This window comes from Apiospora marii, assembly GCF_038362585.1.
Source record: "Apiospora marii strain CBS 49790 chromosome Unknown utg000004l_segment0_segment1, whole genome shotgun sequence".
Taxonomy (NCBI): domain Eukaryota; kingdom Fungi; phylum Ascomycota; class Sordariomycetes; order Amphisphaeriales; family Apiosporaceae; genus Apiospora; species Apiospora marii.
Genome location: NW_027117376.1, coordinates 953594 through 971029, shown reverse-complemented (window position 1 = coordinate 971029; position 17436 = coordinate 953594). Strand labels below are relative to the sequence as shown.

At 53.4% G+C, this 17436-nt stretch overlaps 6 protein-coding genes across 6 annotated transcripts; 1 reads left to right on the top strand and 5 right to left on the bottom strand.

Annotated features, from left to right (window-relative positions):
- Positions 1–229: 229 nt before the first annotated feature.
- Positions 230–2857, bottom strand: PG985_007265 (uncharacterized protein; the record flags this gene model as incomplete). The annotated part of the gene is made up of 1 exon (XM_066827034.1): positions 230–2857. The coding sequence occupies one exon, from the start codon at positions 2855–2857 to the stop codon at positions 230–232; it is 2628 nt and encodes an 875-aa protein (XP_066684709.1).
- A 2047-nt stretch (positions 2858–4904) lies between these two features.
- Positions 4905–6035, bottom strand: PG985_007264 (RNA recognition motif domain protein; the record flags this gene model as incomplete). Its single annotated transcript, XM_066827033.1, has 1 exon — positions 4905–6035. The coding sequence occupies one exon, from the start codon at positions 6033–6035 to the stop codon at positions 4905–4907; it is 1131 nt and encodes a 376-aa protein (XP_066684708.1).
- Positions 6036–6517: 482 nt separating this feature from the next.
- On the bottom strand, positions 6518–7375 carry PG985_007263 (uncharacterized protein; the record flags this gene model as incomplete). Its single annotated transcript, XM_066827032.1, has 1 exon — positions 6518–7375. One exon carries the CDS (start codon positions 7373–7375, stop codon positions 6518–6520), a length of 858 nt encoding a protein of 285 aa, XP_066684707.1.
- Positions 7376–9627: 2252 nt separating this feature from the next.
- On the bottom strand, positions 9628–11130 carry PG985_007262 (uncharacterized protein; the record flags this gene model as incomplete). Its single annotated transcript, XM_066827031.1, has 4 exons — positions 9628–10165; positions 10394–10892; positions 10951–11020; positions 11080–11130. 4 exons carry the CDS (start codon positions 11128–11130, stop codon positions 9628–9630), a joined length of 1158 nt encoding a protein of 385 aa, XP_066684706.1.
- A 646-nt stretch (positions 11131–11776) lies between these two features.
- PG985_007261 (60S ribosomal protein eL6) lies at positions 11777–12795 on the top strand (the record flags this gene model as incomplete). The annotated part of the gene is made up of 3 exons (XM_066827030.1): positions 11777–11887; positions 12250–12585; positions 12643–12795. The coding sequence occupies 3 exons, from the start codon at positions 11777–11779 to the stop codon at positions 12793–12795; spliced, it is 600 nt and encodes a 199-aa protein (XP_066684705.1).
- Positions 12796–13359: 564 nt separating this feature from the next.
- On the bottom strand, positions 13360–15661 carry PG985_007260 (peptidase family M49; the record flags this gene model as incomplete). Its single annotated transcript, XM_066827029.1, has 3 exons — positions 13360–14321; positions 14387–15426; positions 15537–15661. 3 exons carry the CDS (start codon positions 15659–15661, stop codon positions 13360–13362), a joined length of 2127 nt encoding a protein of 708 aa, XP_066684704.1.
- Between the last annotated feature and the right edge of the window lie 1775 nt (positions 15662–17436).

Sequence of the window (17436 nt, the reverse complement as noted above, 5' to 3'; positions counted from 1 at the left end):
GAGGAAGATGATGGGGGATAAAACCACCAACCGCTCACTCTGTATGATATATACGGCCCCCCTTTTCCTCACCCAAACACAGGAAATGCAGGCAAGAGATCCGATTCATCACATCATATTCTTCTTCATAAGAAAGCGACCCAAATCGCTCCGCTTACATACGCAACCAACCATTATACACAGCGCACCAACCATATACACCGAAATTATTTGCATTTTCACACACAGCCTAAATCCTAACCCAGATTAAGCATTCGGATCCGATTCGGGGAACTCGGTGCCCTCGACCACGACAGCCTCGACCGGCAGCTCGACATCCTTGATGGGGTGGAGCAGCATAGGCGGCAGGCACACTGCGGCCCTCGCCGCCGCGCATGTCGCCGACGGTGGCGCCGTTCTTGCTCTTGTCCTCGGTGAGCTCAAACTCCTCGCCGCCGTCGTTGTTGACCTTGAGGCCGAGCCAGCGCCGGTACAGGTTGGGCGCAAACCCGGAGTCGTAGAACCACGTGATGCCGCGGAGGTTGTGCTCGCGCTGGCCGAAGACCGAGGTGCGTGCACCACCTGTGGCCGAGTTCTTGCCGTTGTTGAGAGTGCTCGCCAGCACAGCCGTGGGCCACTCGCGGTCCACGTAGAGCGGGTGCGGCACGAACACGCCCTTGTAGCCATGCTGCAACGCCACGGTACCTGGCCACATTTCGGGGAAGGCAAAGTGCTTCTTGAAGGCCGTTTCGCGGTGCATCGTCATGAGCAGACGCCGCGAGAGGCGGGACGCCGTGATGATCTGGGCGCGTCGTGGGGGCTTCTCCTTGTAGCCGGTGATGTCGTCTGCCAGGAGCCAGGTGGTGCCTTCGGGGTCGAACAGAGGGTTGAAGGTGATGTAGTCGGCCTCCTCGCCAACGCCCCAGACGTACTTGTCTCTCTCCATAGAAGTCGGCGGCTCGGGGTCCTTTTCGTGCTCAAACCAATCCTCGGGGTCGCTTGAACGCTCGGGTCCCCACACCAGGCTGTTTCGTTGAGCTGGCTGCTTATCCTTGCCCTTCTTGTTGCCAAGCACGCCCTCCCACATGTTGTTAGGGTCAGAGGTTCCCATCTCAGCTTGTACGCGTGCCATTTGCTTGAAGTCCTCCCAGGTTCCGTGGACCGAGGGGACGTAGTAACGGCCATTGCGCTCCCACAGACCCTTCCTCGGCTGCTCCTTGGACCAGTTCTCGACCTTGGTGAAGAAGTCATAGTAGTGGCCCGTGTATCTAATGTCCATCTCCCATTGCCAGTAGTAGTCGTACTCGGGGTGCTGGTCGGCAAAGTATTGCAGGGCCATCGATAGACCGCGATAAACTCCGTGAACGGGCAAGTCAGGGCCACGAGTGAAGAGATCGTGGATTCCCTGGTACAGAGACAGCATTTGCGTCTCACTCCAGAGCGTGGCGAGACCCTGGAACTCTTGAGGAATAGCCTCCTTGATTCTCTTCTCATACGTCTCCGCGTCGGCCCAGACAGGGTACTTCGCCTCATTCTTCACCTGAACCAGGAGATGCACATCATAACGGCCACCGGATGCCAAGGACACCTCTGTGATGAGGGAGCGCATGTACATAATGTCTTCCTCGCGCCAGTTGTATTCGTCCCAGCAGCGCACGACAACGGCCGTACGAGAGATCTTCTCCGCGGCCTTGTCCGCAGCCTTCTCCTTGGGTTTTGAGTCGCCAGCCGGCTTTTCCAGGGTAGGTTTGCCCTCTGCCGGAGCCAGCTCAGGGTTGGCATCTCGAGTAGCAAGCGTCGCGTTGACCTTTGCAGCAATATCTGGGAGCTCGGTAACGCCCTCCATAATATGGAAACCGTGTGGCCGAGAAATCCGCTTAGGCACAGGGCTGTATCTAGGAGCATTGGCTTGGTAGCAACGCTTCTGAGCGTCGGCCCAGTCCACGTTTCGCCAGTCGACCTTGGGCGTCTTCTCCCAGGTGATATCCATGCCTTCCTTCTCGCCATTCTCGCCCACGCCGAGGCCGCCCGTTCGCTGCGAGTAGCCCATGCCATACGGGGAGTATCGGCCGTAACGTTCGTAGCAGATATCCTCGCTGAAGTTCAACAAATCGTAGGAGCCAAGTACTGCGTCAGGGAATCCATTCGGTCTTCCGTCCATGTATCGAATAGCGGGTACGCGCATCTTCTTCTCCTTGTCCAAGAAACAATCGTTGAGGTCCTCGGGCATCATGTTGAAAATGCTTTTAGGGTGTTTCGCGAACTCTTTGCTCGAGGGTCGGTCCCGGGAGGCCAAGTCCGGCTCCTTGCCTGCGGACTCGGGGTCTGAGTAGGTGAAGTTGACAAAGGCCAACTTGTCAATAGGCGGCTCGTCCTGCGGGCGAGGATACTCGGGCTCGTTCTTCTGGTAAGATACCATGTTCCTCACACCTCCATAGTACCTCGTTAAAAAGGGGTACTTTTCCCACACCGGTGGCGGGGGCGGTCGCTTCGAGATCAGGCCGCTCGTTAATCTCCGGTTGTCGTTCTGGCTTGCGCGGATGAGGCTGAATATGAAGAGAAGCATGGTCGACACCAAGCCGAAGCACATGTAGCGCACTACCTTGTTGGGTAACCGGTAGCCCAGCGACCTGCCTGGCCGCCGCGGCAGCCCAAACTTTCGTTTCGCCATGACGGGCGTCTGGGAGGAGGGTAAGGAGGTCGAAGTCACCCGCGAGTTGCCGGTGCTGGGGGATGAGGTGACGGAGTAGCCCGATTCGTACTCGGAGTCATCTGTGTAGTCGTTGGAGTCGCGCTCTTTCGAGTTGAGGTTCTCGTAGACTGGGAGTTTTGATTTTACGTCGCGCGAGCGCAACGGGTTCAGGGAGAGACCTCCCATGGCGGGTGGCTGGAACAGAGAGGGACTGAGAGCCGGGTGTGATGATCCAATTACACTTTATGATCGATTCTATGTGTATGCATGCTACATTAGTTCCACCCCTATACGTCACGGTGAATGTGACAAATATTGTACTGAGTATCATACCTCGTATTAGAAAGCTTTCTCTGCTTTCTAAAAATTCTACCAGACCAGAGCTCGCAAGTTGTTGTGATCGCGACAATCAGGCCATTCGACAACAACGACAAACAAACAACACAAGGTCGGCTCGGCAGTCGTGGAAGTATATTCGAGATTGGAGCGCAGATTGAGACGGGATGACAGGGCAAAAAAGGTTCCTGGAAACTCGTCCGATAGTTAGGACCAAGCCTATTCGACAGATGGCCCAGTTTGCTCGATGTCTCGAGTCGTTGAGTCGCAGTCCACAAATAAAAGAGGTTCCGGCCTACACGCGGCACGTCACTTATTGACGACTGCTGTTTCACAATGGGGGATGGACGAGTATGTGCTGCGACGCGACCGGTCGTTGCGCTTTTCTGCGGCCGAGTCACGAGTACTGCTGCTTTCCGTTTACCCAGTTTCAGAACCGGATCGCAAAGAAAAGGGTGATGGTGAAGTAGCAAAGTAAAGAGGAAGAAAAAAGAATAAGTCCCATACATGGACAGGATCGACCCTCTCTATTCTCTCACTACTTGCCTACTACAACATGACATAACCAACCAACGACCTTCTCAATTGACCAGCGCCCATGTCTCCATTGGGAAGCATTGAGAAATCTCCCGGCCAATGGGCATCCCTGTGGATTTTGGGTTATCTGGGCAGCGTGCGGCCCAGCCTGTCACAGATCAGATAGACTTCTTGGCGCCCACTAAGGTTGTCGTCACCCTCCCTTTGGCGCAGTTGTCAGGAGCAACCATTACACCGATTGCTTGTCCCTCTCGGCCAGCCGCTGCCGCCATTGCCTGCCAGCCGATCAACGCAGGGAGGAAGAGGCTGTTGGTACTCCGTACAGACGGAACGAGAAGCCGAATCTGAAAAGTCGAGTCTCCTTCCTGACATTGGTGATGCACGCATTGGCAATTGGGAGCTCGTGTCAAGTACGGATACAGCACGACAATATGGGTGCAAACAAACTGGAGCATTACATCAATGCGAAAAGTAGCTTACGACTCGCACTACCAAGGCTAGTTCAGGTTTGGCCTTGTTTCGACGTAGGAATTATAATTTGTATGGGATTAGATAACCCACTGGCACTATAATGATCTTCCCTCCTGACGATCATTCATCTTGCTCGCTAAAGAAGCGCGCGACCACGAGGCTGTGTGGGAATGAACTGTCAAAAATACTCTATTCTATTCCTAGATGCTACCCTAAATCTCAAGGCCCAGAACATTCCAATTGATCTGTTAGCTTGGGCCACGACAACCATAGTTGATGATAGTAAGGGACGACGGTATTCAGTATTGGATATCAAGAATATGGGTTCTCTAGTCTTGTTCTAATAAATTAAGGACTCCTAGACAACAGGAAGCGTGGAATTTCATCTCGAGAAGCGCGAGACTGTTCCAGCCCAACAGTTGCATATTCTCCAGACCGGTTTAACGCCGCAACTGTTCGCCTCGCAATAGCAACTGAGTTGAGTCTGCCTATGAGCATTGACCTCTACCGACTCAGGATGCAGCGCAGTGTATATCCATACGACATGTACTGAGTCTCACCATTTCCCTAAAAGTTGAGCGCAAGACAGCAGCGCAAGCCCGCAAACATGTAGGAGTAATCAAGATAGCAGTGCTTTGATTATGAGATTATCTATCTCAAAGTCACAGACTTGCTTACCTCGACTGCCTATCGTCGACAACCAGCTATGAAGCATTCTCCACTGCCAGCGCAAGAGAGGCAAGTAATCAGCAGCCGCGAGCGCGCGCATAATAGTTGCCGCGTCTAAAGAGTAAGGTATATAGAGTACAATGCGTGGTCGGTCCCATGTCAAAACCACACCCAATATTACAAGGAATTGTCATTATCCTTTTCCCCTTCTATCATCCATTCAAGCGTCAGCCCCCGCCTCGTCGTCTTGTCCCTTGCCGGACCTGCGGAACCTCTCCCGGCCCGAAGCCACCGTCGCCCGGACGGTCCGCCCGTCAAAGGCCCGGCCGTCCATCATCTCCACGCAAGCCTCGGCCGCCTCGGGCGTCTTGAACTTGACGCTCACCACACCGTCTTCCTCGAGGTCGTACAGCACCACGTTGGTCACCTGGCCCAGCCGCACGCACTCCTCGCGGATGTCCTCCTTGATCTCCAGCAGCGCGGCCGGGTCCTCCTCGAGCTCCTGCAGCGTGAACATGTGCCGCAGTATCACCAGCCGCTCCTTGCGCGCGTTGGTCTCGAGCTGGCCGGCGTAGGGTCCGTCGTCGTCCCAGTCGGCCAGTTTCGCGTCCAACTTCTGCGTCTTCTTGATGATCTTCTGCTTGTCCTGCTCGCGCGCCCGGTCCCTCGGCTTCGTCAGGACAACCTTGTCTGCTTCGTTCGCCGCCGCCTTGGCGTCCTTCTCGGCGTCCGTCTCTTGCTGCGTCTTCTTGTAGCTGGAATCGGCCGCCTGGACGCGCATCTTCCCGCTCGGAAGCCCTGACGCCGAGTACCGGAAGTCCGTATCGTCCAGTAGCATGATCGCCATCTCCACGCTCTGGGGCTTGAAAAAGACGACCAGCGCGTCGCCCTTGAAGTTGCCGCTTTCGTCGGTGTAGAGCTTGATGCGCGGGCGCCCGCTGTCAATCTCTTCGGCAATCACGCCGCATTTCCTCGAAAACGCATCGTGCACCTCGTCTATCGTTACGTCTAGGGGCAGCCCGGTGACATAGACCGCCGTGTTTTGCCGTGGCTTTTTCGGGGGTCGGTCGCTTTTCCCGCCGCCGTTCTTCCGTTTCCGGCTCACCTGCGCTGTGGTCTCGTCATCGGCGGGGTCGGCATTCGCGCCGTAAGCTTCTTGTTGTTGCGCGATGAGTTCTTCGTCGAAGATGGGAATCCAGCGCTTCAGCTGCGAGTCGAATTCGTACTCAGTTCCGTCATCCTGGACGGCAATAAACTTGTTGTCCGTCCTCGAGAAGGAGATGCGCTCGTCGCTGTCGAATTCTTGGGGGTCGATCGGAAAAGACAAGCTCGGAGGCGCCTCTGTCGCCATGGTTTCCTCTTTGGTGGAAGTAAGCCAATGTTGAGGAAGATGTTTGTTGAGTAGTCAGGTACAGGATTGAAAAAAGTAAACCTGAGCCCAGTCCGATGGTTGAAGATAGAGCGGAATTACTTCCAACGTCTTGGCAAGTACCTACCTGCCTAAGATCCATCTTGGACCCACCACAGTACAGGCACGTACTACTAACAGGTACCTGGCTGCCTGGTACTGTATTGTGCCCCACCTTGCAGCTCGGTGTAAGTCAACCTTCTTACGACATAATGATAGAACAGTATTCCATCACCTCACAAAAAGCCGTTGGCGGAAGCACAGGTCGTGTTAAATGTGACGTGTTTCACAGCGGGACGAAAATCACAGCCACCATAACCGAGTAACATTCGCGTTTGGTTTATTCGGAACTTATTGGGGTATATAGGACAGAATACATCGACGAGACAGTCGCTCAGTCTGCTTATGCTTAGGCTTTTCGGATCTCAGTTGCAAGAGTCTTCCAGAGTGTCGATCTCATACTCCTTTGCCATAACCCACCAACCCGCTGCTTCTATTATTTTGCACACTATTTTCAGCTCCTCCATGTTCCTCGGCGCATACACCAGCACGAACTGTCTGGGCACAGGCATTCTGAGCCAGCCCGTCTCGCATGCCAGTGGATGACGTTGGGCCCAGCCTTTCTTGAGAACTTCCTTCACATCGTTTGGGTGGAGGTTCATATGCATAGCGTAGTCTGTGTTGTGGACGTGACAGATCTCGCCCTGGCAGGTGTTGTTGAAGGGGTAGCGTGCAAATAGACCCATGCCGTGCTTTTCAAAGCAAGAAGTGCCAATTCCAATGTCTGCCTTGTTCTTGAGACTGTGCTGTTCCAGAATCTTCCGAAGCCTCAAATAACACTCCTGTGAGCCCTGTTGGTCGACTTGTCGCTGAGGTGCGATACCGACGACCGTAGGCCGTGGTCCGCACCGATAGGGGAGAGGTGAGCGCCCAAGTAGGCCGGCAGCCGGCTCCAATGTTGGGTCTTCTTGAAGCGGTTCCAGGGGGTCCCGCAACGCCCAAAGCTTGAACCAGTTGATGCGTAGATAGCCTTGGATAGTGGCTGGAGTTCCCCCAGGTCCCAACTTGAGGTAGTTATAGTAATCATTTCGGATAAAGAGCACAACGGGCACCAGGCCAATGAGAAAGACAATAACCGAAGGCTGCAAGAACTGCAAACCGAGAATCAGACCGATAGCCAGTGTGAAGATGGCCGGTCCGTCTAGTGTGACAGACAGAGGATCTTGCCTGAGAGAGACGCTGATGGTGAGCCCATCCTCGCTGCCCTTAGTCATCTCGACCATGGTGCTCGACGGGGCATGGCCCGCATGTGTGTAGGAGAGAGACATGACAGATCAGGGTTCAGGCAGTGAAGAGCGTGTGTGTGTGTATGTGTATGTGTGGGTGTATTGGTATGCCAGAAAGGGGTTTCTTCCCAGCGCAGCATTAAGACAGGATGGTCTGCGATGAGAGGTGGGAGGTCAAGTCTGGGTGCCAGAGAGAGAGGGATTCTCGTGGGTAGTAGAGGGGTCCTTTAAAGAAGGAAGCAACTGACTGGATGTATCAAACCTTGAGCCTAAAGCCTTGGAAAATCATAGGCGTGTTGCAAAAGAATGTGTGTAGAAAAGACAGAGCGAAAACAGCAGGCGAGAGGGAGGGGTATCGCGGTCTTCTTATTCTCTTGGGAGTGCCATTTTCTGGCACCCGGGAGTCAAAAGCACGAGAACCCAAACCGATACATAGGTCGTGGACCCTGCGTGAGTAGGTAGGTACAGGTAACGTAAGTAGGTATGCAAAACCCTAGGCGGGAGAGAGGATTGACGTCGGCTGCAACAATTGATTCATTGGAAGTCAGTCAACTGACTACGCTCGCTAGTAGATAGGCCATTTCTGGGAAAAGGGACTTCGAAGCATAGCTCCGGGCTGGACAGGCGAGACTTCCTAGTGGCTGCTCGTTGCCGGAATCGGCACTCCCCACTCTCAGGCAGCTAGCTATGTAGCTACTGCTACTACTGCTACATGGCACTACCTACCACTTTGCTGGACAATGTTGGACGCTGTCGAGGTGACGTGGAAAGGTGTGAGCCGCAAAAACAGGTCGACAGGGCCCCTTGATTGGACGCAATAGTCGCTTCGGGCATAGTGGTCCGGTCTATCTGCTATGTGACACTGCCCAGGTGTGTGCTTGCAGGCAGGTGATACGCAGGACCAGAGGTGGTCGTCGTTTGTTACCCTCGTATGGCCGTGGCTCCTCGCTCTCTCGAAGGTATTTGGTCTTTTCACGGTGTGGGTATTATGACAGCATAGCAAAAGGTCATATCTCGATCGTTGCTAATCTCTCCCTCTACTGAATATGCTAGGAGGTAAGTAGAGTACAGCACTGACATAAGTATGTATAGAGCAAGACGTGTGTAAAGCGGGCAAATTGGTAGTGGGGGTCTAGCCCATCCGCCCAGTCAGGCCAGTCAGTCACTGGGGAACTGATGTTGCAGCTGCGGTGCCAGCTGCATCGGAAGCTGCATACCTGACGTAGCAATGGGTATAAAGAAAGCAGTGTCACCACTAGCCGAAGAGGAGCTGGTCGCTGGTCACCGATACTTGACCTCAGCTGATCGGCAATGTTCAGCGAGTTGTGCTCTATTCTTTCTATGCATGATACGAGACAAGAGCGACAAGAGCATGCGGGCATACCGGGGTGGTCTTGGCGGAAAAGACGCGGGTTCCTCCATGGGGAATAGCCCGCTTTCTAGTTCGGCATATAGCGGTGCCCCGCAATCTGCTGTGGCGGGGTATCTTGTCGTTGGACTTCAATATAACAAAGTGTAGGATAACATGAACGCCAGTCCCTCCTGGGCCTCGCAGGGTTTGCAATCAGTCGACATGATACGGTTCGGGTCTACCGAAAAAAACGTCTCGAATATGCAACTGCGCCTTGTAATCCATTGGTTTCGTGTAAAGATAGATAGTTGCCAAACCCGGAATTGTCGAGTAAGTCTCGAGGTTTCACCTTTGGGCATTGGACCCAACAGTACAATGCCAAGTGCAGAGTCTGTGTTTTAAAGGACCATTTCAGGTATTAATAATTACGACCTCAGTTGGCCCAGATGTTTCGATATTTTCATCTTCGAGAGATCCATGATGGTCAAACCGTTTCCAGGGACAATCCCGATTCCTAGAACCATGTATGCCAAGGTATTTTCGTAGACCTAGCACATGATGGCAAAAGCGTTCAAACCCTCCATGTTCTCTACTTGACTTTCGGATAGATATAACGACTGCCTTAGGTTCAAAGCACCGAGTGGTTATGCCGACTAACACGGTGGAACATCAGGTATATAATGTTTATAGCAGTGAGACGGCCACAGAGGGTTTTTGTTTCACGTGGTTGCACCCCAATGCCTTTAACGCTTGCAACATGATCGTGGCCCGGGATGTGACCTCGGTGTCAAATGAATATCGTTTGTTGTCATTACTATCGAGCCCCAGAGACTATTTGGGGGACCGAATGGTCTAGTGTATATCGTACACGGAGGAATGCCAGCTCGAAGAAAGCATCTCACTTCTTCTCCTCAACCGTCTTCTTCACGCCCTCCACAAACGCCTCGACGGCATCTCCGCCGCCAAGGGGCATGCTGCCGCCCCTCATGTAGCCTCCGTTCTCGACCTTGATCGATAGCGCATCGGCGATGCTGGGAAGCCCACCATCGCGGATCGCCATGGTCAAACTCGTGAGACTCTGGTGGAACTGGGGACTTCGTAGGACCTTCTCCAGCAGTGCCTTCTTCTGGCCGAGGCTCATTGCCTGCTTGGCCGCCTCGATCGCAGCTGGCGTAGGCTCCGCGGAGCTGTCACCCGCGTTGGGTTGTTGGGCAAGGATCAACACCGCCGGGGGCAGGAAACTCAGAAGATTGTCAACCTCCTCCTCGGAGGCCTGCCTCGCCATAGGAACGGTCGCGGGAGGGGGCAGGAGGTCGGACAGGAGCGGGAATGAATTGCCCTCCCCCTGGTTGGCACCGCCAGTTCCAGCACCTCCTTTCAGTGAGTCGAGAAAGTTTCTTACGGCGGTAGCAGCGTCACTGGAACCACCTGCAGCACTATGACATTGAAGTTAGCGGAGTTCTGGCAGTACTTGCTTGAATCCTGAGCACATTCATGTTGCGGTTGCTGATTTAGCGCCAAGCTCTAAAAATACAAATATCCATCGCTTAGGTCGTGCTTCTACACCCCCTGATCTCTCATGTGCCATGCAAGGATCCCCTCGTGGCCGACTTCCAGCATTCGCACCGCAACGCCATGATTCGCTCGAAGGAGATTGTACCTACGCTCTAGCTCCATCAGCACCGCCTTCCCTTGAACCCTCGCCCTCTTCTCGTACATCGCCACCGGTAGCCCCCGGGCCAGCGCCGCCAGCACCGCCGCCTCGAGAAGAGTCGCCAGGTCCCTCAATATCCTCCATCATCTCATCGTCGTCATCGGGGCGCGATGGTCGGCTGTTGTTGATCGATGCAAGCTCGGCGTTCACATTCACCTCTTCTCCCTGAAGCAGAGCGTCGACAATCTGTCCAATCTTCAGATCCCTTGGGCTGAAGTAGCTTGCATTGCCATCGCGACCTTGGGCTTTTGACTGGAGCCAGAAGATGTGACGTTGAGACGAGGACATGAACTTGAGGACGAAGACTCGGCCGTTGGTCTTGGAAGACGCATGTGTTTGCTTGTCGGACTCATGAGGGACGAAATGGCCATCGGTGGGCACCATAACCAGGTCGAGTTCGGGGCTGTCTAAAGGATCACTTCGCTTTCTCCAGCAGAAATGGATAAGATCTGCATCTGTTAGAGGACCGGGCCTGGTTGCCAGCAGCAAGGTGCAGTTGAGACGTACCATCTTCGGAGTAGAGATAGACATAGCCCGGCTCAGGCTTTGCTGTGACCTTGTAGGGCTTCTGCGACGACTGGCTGGGATGTTAGCAGCCAGATTCCATGTTGACGTAGGGGACATAGGATAGCTTACATCAATGTCGCATATGCCAGCCTTGAAGGTTATGATGGGGTTGATGGACATGATGGGCGAGTTTGGGCTGGTGATCGGAAAAAGAACAAACAAGTGGAAGAGCTGGTATGTATGGTGGGTGAGGATGACAACGTCAAGGATCTTCTGGGCGTTTGTCACAGATATCACAACGCAGTCGGTTTGGGTACTGCAAGGCTACCGCGGTGCTTCGTAGGCAGGCAATTGGTGAGGTCGAGTTCAAACGAATCAATGCGCTGGTTGGCTAAGGTGATTGGAGCTTGGACCCCCAGACTGGACCGGACTTAGTCACCCGATGACATAAGTGCTCAGGTCCGCAAAACTGCCCCACTTGAAGCACATTGTGGCTGAGGTCGGTCTCGATGATTTTCCCAGCCGGCTTATCTTATCAAGTCTGCACGGACCAAGCAGTTCTGCCACAGGGCTGGGGGCTTGGGGGCGTCGAAGTAGGAGGGAAAAAAACCCACAAACATTTTACCTGATTTTTTGAGAGTGTGCGTTGGGATAGCCAGAAAGTCGTTAGTCTCCATCACCACCCACGACGCTCAACACACGCGCAACACACCAAATCGCCCGACAGGTAGGACAGAGAGACTTCGGTTCTTCTCTTTATTTTTCTTTTCTTCCCTTCGGTCAACCATCCTCTCCCCCACGACGACCAATCGACCAAATCGTCAAAATGTCGGCTCCTACCAGCAAGAAGTTTGGCAAGTCGACCCGGGAGGTGCCTCACCACTCCCAGAAGGCCCAGAAGTGGTACCCTGCCGATGACGAGGCTCAGCCCAAGGCGGTGAGTTTGAATGCGATCCAATCCGGCAGCATGACTTGTTTCCACGATATCGAATTGGCACTTGGCTCTTGAAAATTTCCCCGCCGTTCCGAGGGGCATACGATAATACGACACTGGGCTCGGTTAAAGCGCATGGAAGGGAAGATGGGACTTGGGCGTATCTCATGCTCAGATGGGAAGCCCTGAATTATATGGTTCGGGATTTACACCTGAGCTGAGATTGCGGTACACCCGAAGCAAAGAACGGATTGGGAGATACTATCAAGGAGCCAACGGGAAAAGATGCCACGCCACTTCGATATGCGATGGATCAAGCAACATGCTTCTTCGTGGGAATTGTTGACTGACTGGTTTCTCAATAGGTCCGCAAGACTGTCCGCGCCTGGGCTCCTCGCTCCACCCTGCAGCCCGGTACCGTTCTGATCCTGCTCGCTGGCCGTTTCCGTGGCAAGCGCGTTGTCCTCCTCAAGAACCTCGAGCAGGGTGTCCTCCTGGTCACTGGCCCGTTCAAGATCAACGGTGTCCCTCTGCGCCGCGTCAACTCCCGATACGTCATCGCCACCTCTTACAAGATCGACCTGTCCGGCCTCGACAGCAAGAAGGTTGACGAGATTGCTTCCGAGAAGTACTTCGCCCGCGACCGTACCGCGGAGAAGGCCGGTGAGGAGGCTTTCTTCAAGCAGGGAGAGAAGCCACAGGTATGTTTGGATTCTGCGACGATACAGACGAGACGGAGACTGACAAATTTCGTACAGAAGAAGGAGATCAGCAGCAGCCGAGCGGCAGACCAGAAGACTGTCGACAAGGCCCTGATCGCCAGCATCAAGAAGGTCGACATGCTTGCCAGCTACCTCGCCAGCTCTTTCAGCCTGCGCAAGGGTGACAAGCCCCACGAGATGAAGTGGTAGATACCCACCTCCTCTACAACGGCACGGATTCGGAGAACTCGCGAGCTTTCGTCGCATGGGATGATTTGTTACTTTAGGGGCGAAAGGCAACTAGAAAGGTCGCGATAAACAGGCTTGCGGATTGTGGGCGGGCTTGTCAATTGCATCTGGACGTTGATGGTCATTCGGTCACACATTGATTCTGGCGTCCGTAATGAGGTTTACAGTCAACAAACAAAAAGAGAGCATATGACAAATCTCTGGTCGGTTCTGGCTGTTTACAATGACTACACAGCATATGGCGTTTATCAATGAGGAATGGGAACATGTGATCCATGGTACAAGACAATGCAGTTGCCTCCGTAATCCATACCGCAGACCTCCTGGTATGCGTTCATGTGGTGACGTCAATCAAAATAATCACGAATAACAAGATAAGCCTGACTGTTATTGGTCCTGCCGTACTGTGAATGTCTAATTCCCTTTAATGCTTTTCTCTAGCTAACTGCCGTAACGTCATTAAGAGAGGTAACAATACACACGTCCATCGGGTCAGAGCCTCGCCCTACCAGGTGGTCTGGAGGTTCAAGTCTCGCGATCGGCCCAGCTCTGAATCATACCCTCGAGGGTAGCCTCGTAGTGCTTGATGGTGACCTTGCCCGATGCCTCGTCCAGGGACGAGTTGGCCTGCACAAACACCTTGCGGGGCTGCTTGTTGCGGACGACCTCGTCGCGGACCTTCTTGCCCCAGTAGTTGGCGTCGACGCCCGACATCTTGTTGAAGAACTTGATGCCGGTGTCCACGTCCGCTGTGGCCTTGTAGATATGCAGCTTCTGGAGATAGTCGCCGACCGCCTTGCGGCCGGTGGTCAGGATCTTGGAGCGGTCAATGTTGATCTTGAGGTCCCGCACATCGTCACCGGAGTACTCCAGCTTGCAGAAGTCGTCGCCGGCCTCAAGGAAGCACTGCAAGATCGAGAATCGAGCCTGGGAGTGAGGCTGTCCCCACTTGCGGCTCTTGGGGTCGAACATCTCCAACGAGACCAGACCGGCCCTTGCCATTGACAGGTAAGAAGTGTAGAGAATATCACCAGCTTCGCCATCCATGTTTTCGGAACCATCGCCAAAGCCGAAGATCTTGAGCACAGGGAACTCGCAGCTGAGGAACATAGCCACCAGCTCAGCTCGGCACTCCTCGTAGGCACCGGCGATGCTACCGAAAACAGAGCCCCAAGTTTGGCCAGGCTTGTACCAGGTAGTGACTGGCTTGCCGGTCAATGGGGACACCGGCGGGTTTTCCTTGTCGAAGTTGTATTCACCCTCCGATGTTTCCTGCAGCAGTTTTCCGCATCCGTGTCCAGTCAACTCGTGCAGACCGACCTGGACCTCAAAGGATGCATCCCTGTACTTTCGGTACAGGTCCAAATCCTTGTCTGCGATGAAGGGGATCTTCTCGTTGGGTGCCTTGGCGGACAGCACATTGCCCAGGGATACGTTCTTGAAACCCTCAGTTTGGCGAATGTCGTCGTAGTTCGGAATATTGATACCTAGGACATGTCAACAATGACTCCTGCAACAGCTCCCGCAAAGGGGAGGCTTGGCAAGCACTTACCGGCAGGGATACCCGATCCAGCAAATGTCATAACCTCGAGCGAGGTGAAGTCGGGCGCGAGGAACTTATCCTTCTCGAAGGACTTGTCCCATGGCAAAAGGGGAATAAGACTTGGGGCAGCGTCGACCAGAGCGCCGAATGCCCTGGTCCGTTCCTGGTTCACGACGGCAGCAAAGCCTTCCCATTCGCCCCTGATACCAGCCGGGTCTCTGTAAGTCTCGATGAAGCCAATGTTGCTTTCTACCGCTGGGCCCTTATCCCGGATCCAGAAACGTTGGCTGTCCTTGAAAGAGAGCAGTGAGCCGTCCTTGAAGGACTTGGCATATGCATCGTACATTTGTTTCTGAGTCTCGTCGTTCCCATTTTCGGCTGCTTTCATGATGTTGTGGGTGATTGCCGCCATCTCCTTAGAATGATCGCCGTAGACGAGCTTGATGGTCTTTCCTGCCAGCGCGCCTTTATCGACTTGGAACTGAGTCTCCTTGCCAATATCACCACCTTCCTTGGGAACACTGGTATCGGCAGAAGCAATCAAGATCTCGAAAACCTTGCCACCGTCCTTCTTGGCGAGTCTTGTGTTCTCGGGCAGGAGACCTTTGTCACCCATCCAATCGGCTACACCGTCGATTTCCTCTTTGGTGATGTCTGACGACTCGGGATAGTAGGTGGTCATGTGACCCTCATGCGGATATCCCAGATGCATGAGACCAGGTTTGTCTGATGAGAAGATACCGCCCTTGGTGGCTTGGAAGAACCTCTTTGCTTCTGGGGAGGTGGCAGCAAGGGCAGCTACGGCGGTCTCGGGGCATCTCGGTATGAACTTGGAGTCTCCAAAGCTCTTGTAGTTGCCATTGTTACCAAGGAACTGGGCGCTGTACTCCAGGAAATGCTGTAGGTCCTCGTCCGAAATGCCAGCCTTGGACTGTAGGGCCTTCCAATCACCCCCGGTGCTCTTATGCAGTGCTACGATAAAGTCGTAGATTGCCTCAGATTCGGGCGAGATCTGCCGTAACACGATTCTTGTGCCCGAGAAAGAGGCTCTTTAAGGAGGTGTCAGTGTTACGCCAGTGGAAGTCATACCTGCACGATCCAAATGTCACGTGTAGGGGTGGTTTTTTGGGTAAGGCATCGAAGATATTGACGGGCTTACTGGCTGATGAAGTGAGCATATCGCTTCTGCTTGTCGGACAGGGCTTCGAAGTGCTTCTCGATTTCCAGTCGGACAATGCTGGGAGGGGAGTCCGCCAGATAGTGTTTCAGATCGTCGGCGTGCATTTTCGAGGGCGTTGCGTAGCACCGGGCCCAAAGATGCTGGTTGTTCTGGTATCTTTTGGGTTGCGATGCGGCGGCAGTGAGACGTGCGGCGGGAGGGAAACTGCCAGCAGTAGTGGTAAGAAATCTAGATCTCGAAAGGCCTTGTCTCAGGAGACTTCGAGGAAAGGTTGAAATGGTCATTGAGGCGGGAGAGGGGAAGTCGGCGCGCCGTCGTTTGCCGTAGCCGCCTTCCTTTCCACTTTCATTCAATGCCTTCCTTACATAGGCTGGGCCGGGGCCCAATAAGCTTTCTGCGTCTTATTCTCCGCAGGCGGGCTACAGCTTGCTAGTCACACACGTAAGCTGCAGCAGCGCTAAACCGTCTGATGTTTCTGGTTCTTTCAAATGCGTTGTTTGGCGTTGAGCTCTTGGGTATCAATTGTCAATTGCGAATCACCCGTGAAACGATTTCTTAGAGCAAACCAGCCTTGCAAGACGGGGAGGATCAGCAATCCTCACGGTCTAGAATCGAGTGCTAAGGGCCAAGAGACAAGCGCCCGTACTAGCCACATTGCCACAGTAGGCCGGACGGCAACGGCTGTGCCACAATCTACTGCGTCAGTCCTAGCTATGGAGTTCAACACTTCTTTGATCAGCTCATGGTGAGGATGGTCAAACAAGATTTCCAATGGTGGGGGTAGATCATAGCTTGCGAAGATCCCCTACAGGGTACCTGGGTATAGTATGGTGCAGCCGTGTTGTCTGCATGTGTTGTACATGGTTCGCGTGTGTCGAAGTCGAAATGCCCTTTGCACAGCCACATCTTCACGCCTTCTAAAGCGCCGTTAAAATATTATAGCGATGTGTACGTTTTAATTCGACACCGCATGATGATTATGATGGATAGCTGTTTCTCCCGCATGAGGATCTACCTTGGGTACACAGGCATGCCCAGCCGCAAGAAGTCATGCCCTCATGAAGATGAAAAGTTGTGGTTCTGCAACACATCCAGCTCCCATTTTTGGAAGGGCTAGATTCGTGCTGGCCACCGGCTCCGAGTATATGCCTGTTTTGCAGATTAATTAAGTAGTGATTCTGACACCGACATGACAATGCAGAGGTATAGAGAGCGTACGCATAGGCTGGCCTTTTATGCCCGACTTTGGGGCTGTTAAAACATGGATGCTAAGTCTCAGGTGGAAGAACACTTAAGCGGTGGCACGGTATCCGAGTTGAGGTAATTTGGTAACGGCTAAGCCGAATACTATATGAAGTATAGCTTGAGTCATAAGGTTGTGTACCTAAGTAGAGCTATATTTACCGCCCTCGAGTATGCAATTCAAGGCTCCTCCGTGGCAGCAGAGGGATCGCCAATACCACTTGAGGCATGCCTCGATCAGCTGCTAACGAACTTCCCAGGGTTTGGTTAGACCACTCGATGCAAATGGATCATTTAGGCGCAGACATAGCCCGTAGACATGTACAATACTTTGTCCGATCAATATGAAACAGCATCTGCCATCAATGATTGTAGTAAACTTCCGGAATAAACGAGTGTATGACCGAATAACAGTAGAGAAAGTTGACAGAATATGTCAAGCAATAGCTAAGAAAAATAACTAATACACCGTTGCTGGTCTTGGGAAGCAATGAAGAAGTCCACAGCGCCTGCAACAATCGACAGCCTATAGGATGGATATGTCTGAATCGACAGTCGCTCTGTGCAGCCAGAGTTTGATCCGCATGAGAACCGAGATGTGATTCAACCATCGCCCCCAGCTTAGGGGTACCCTACC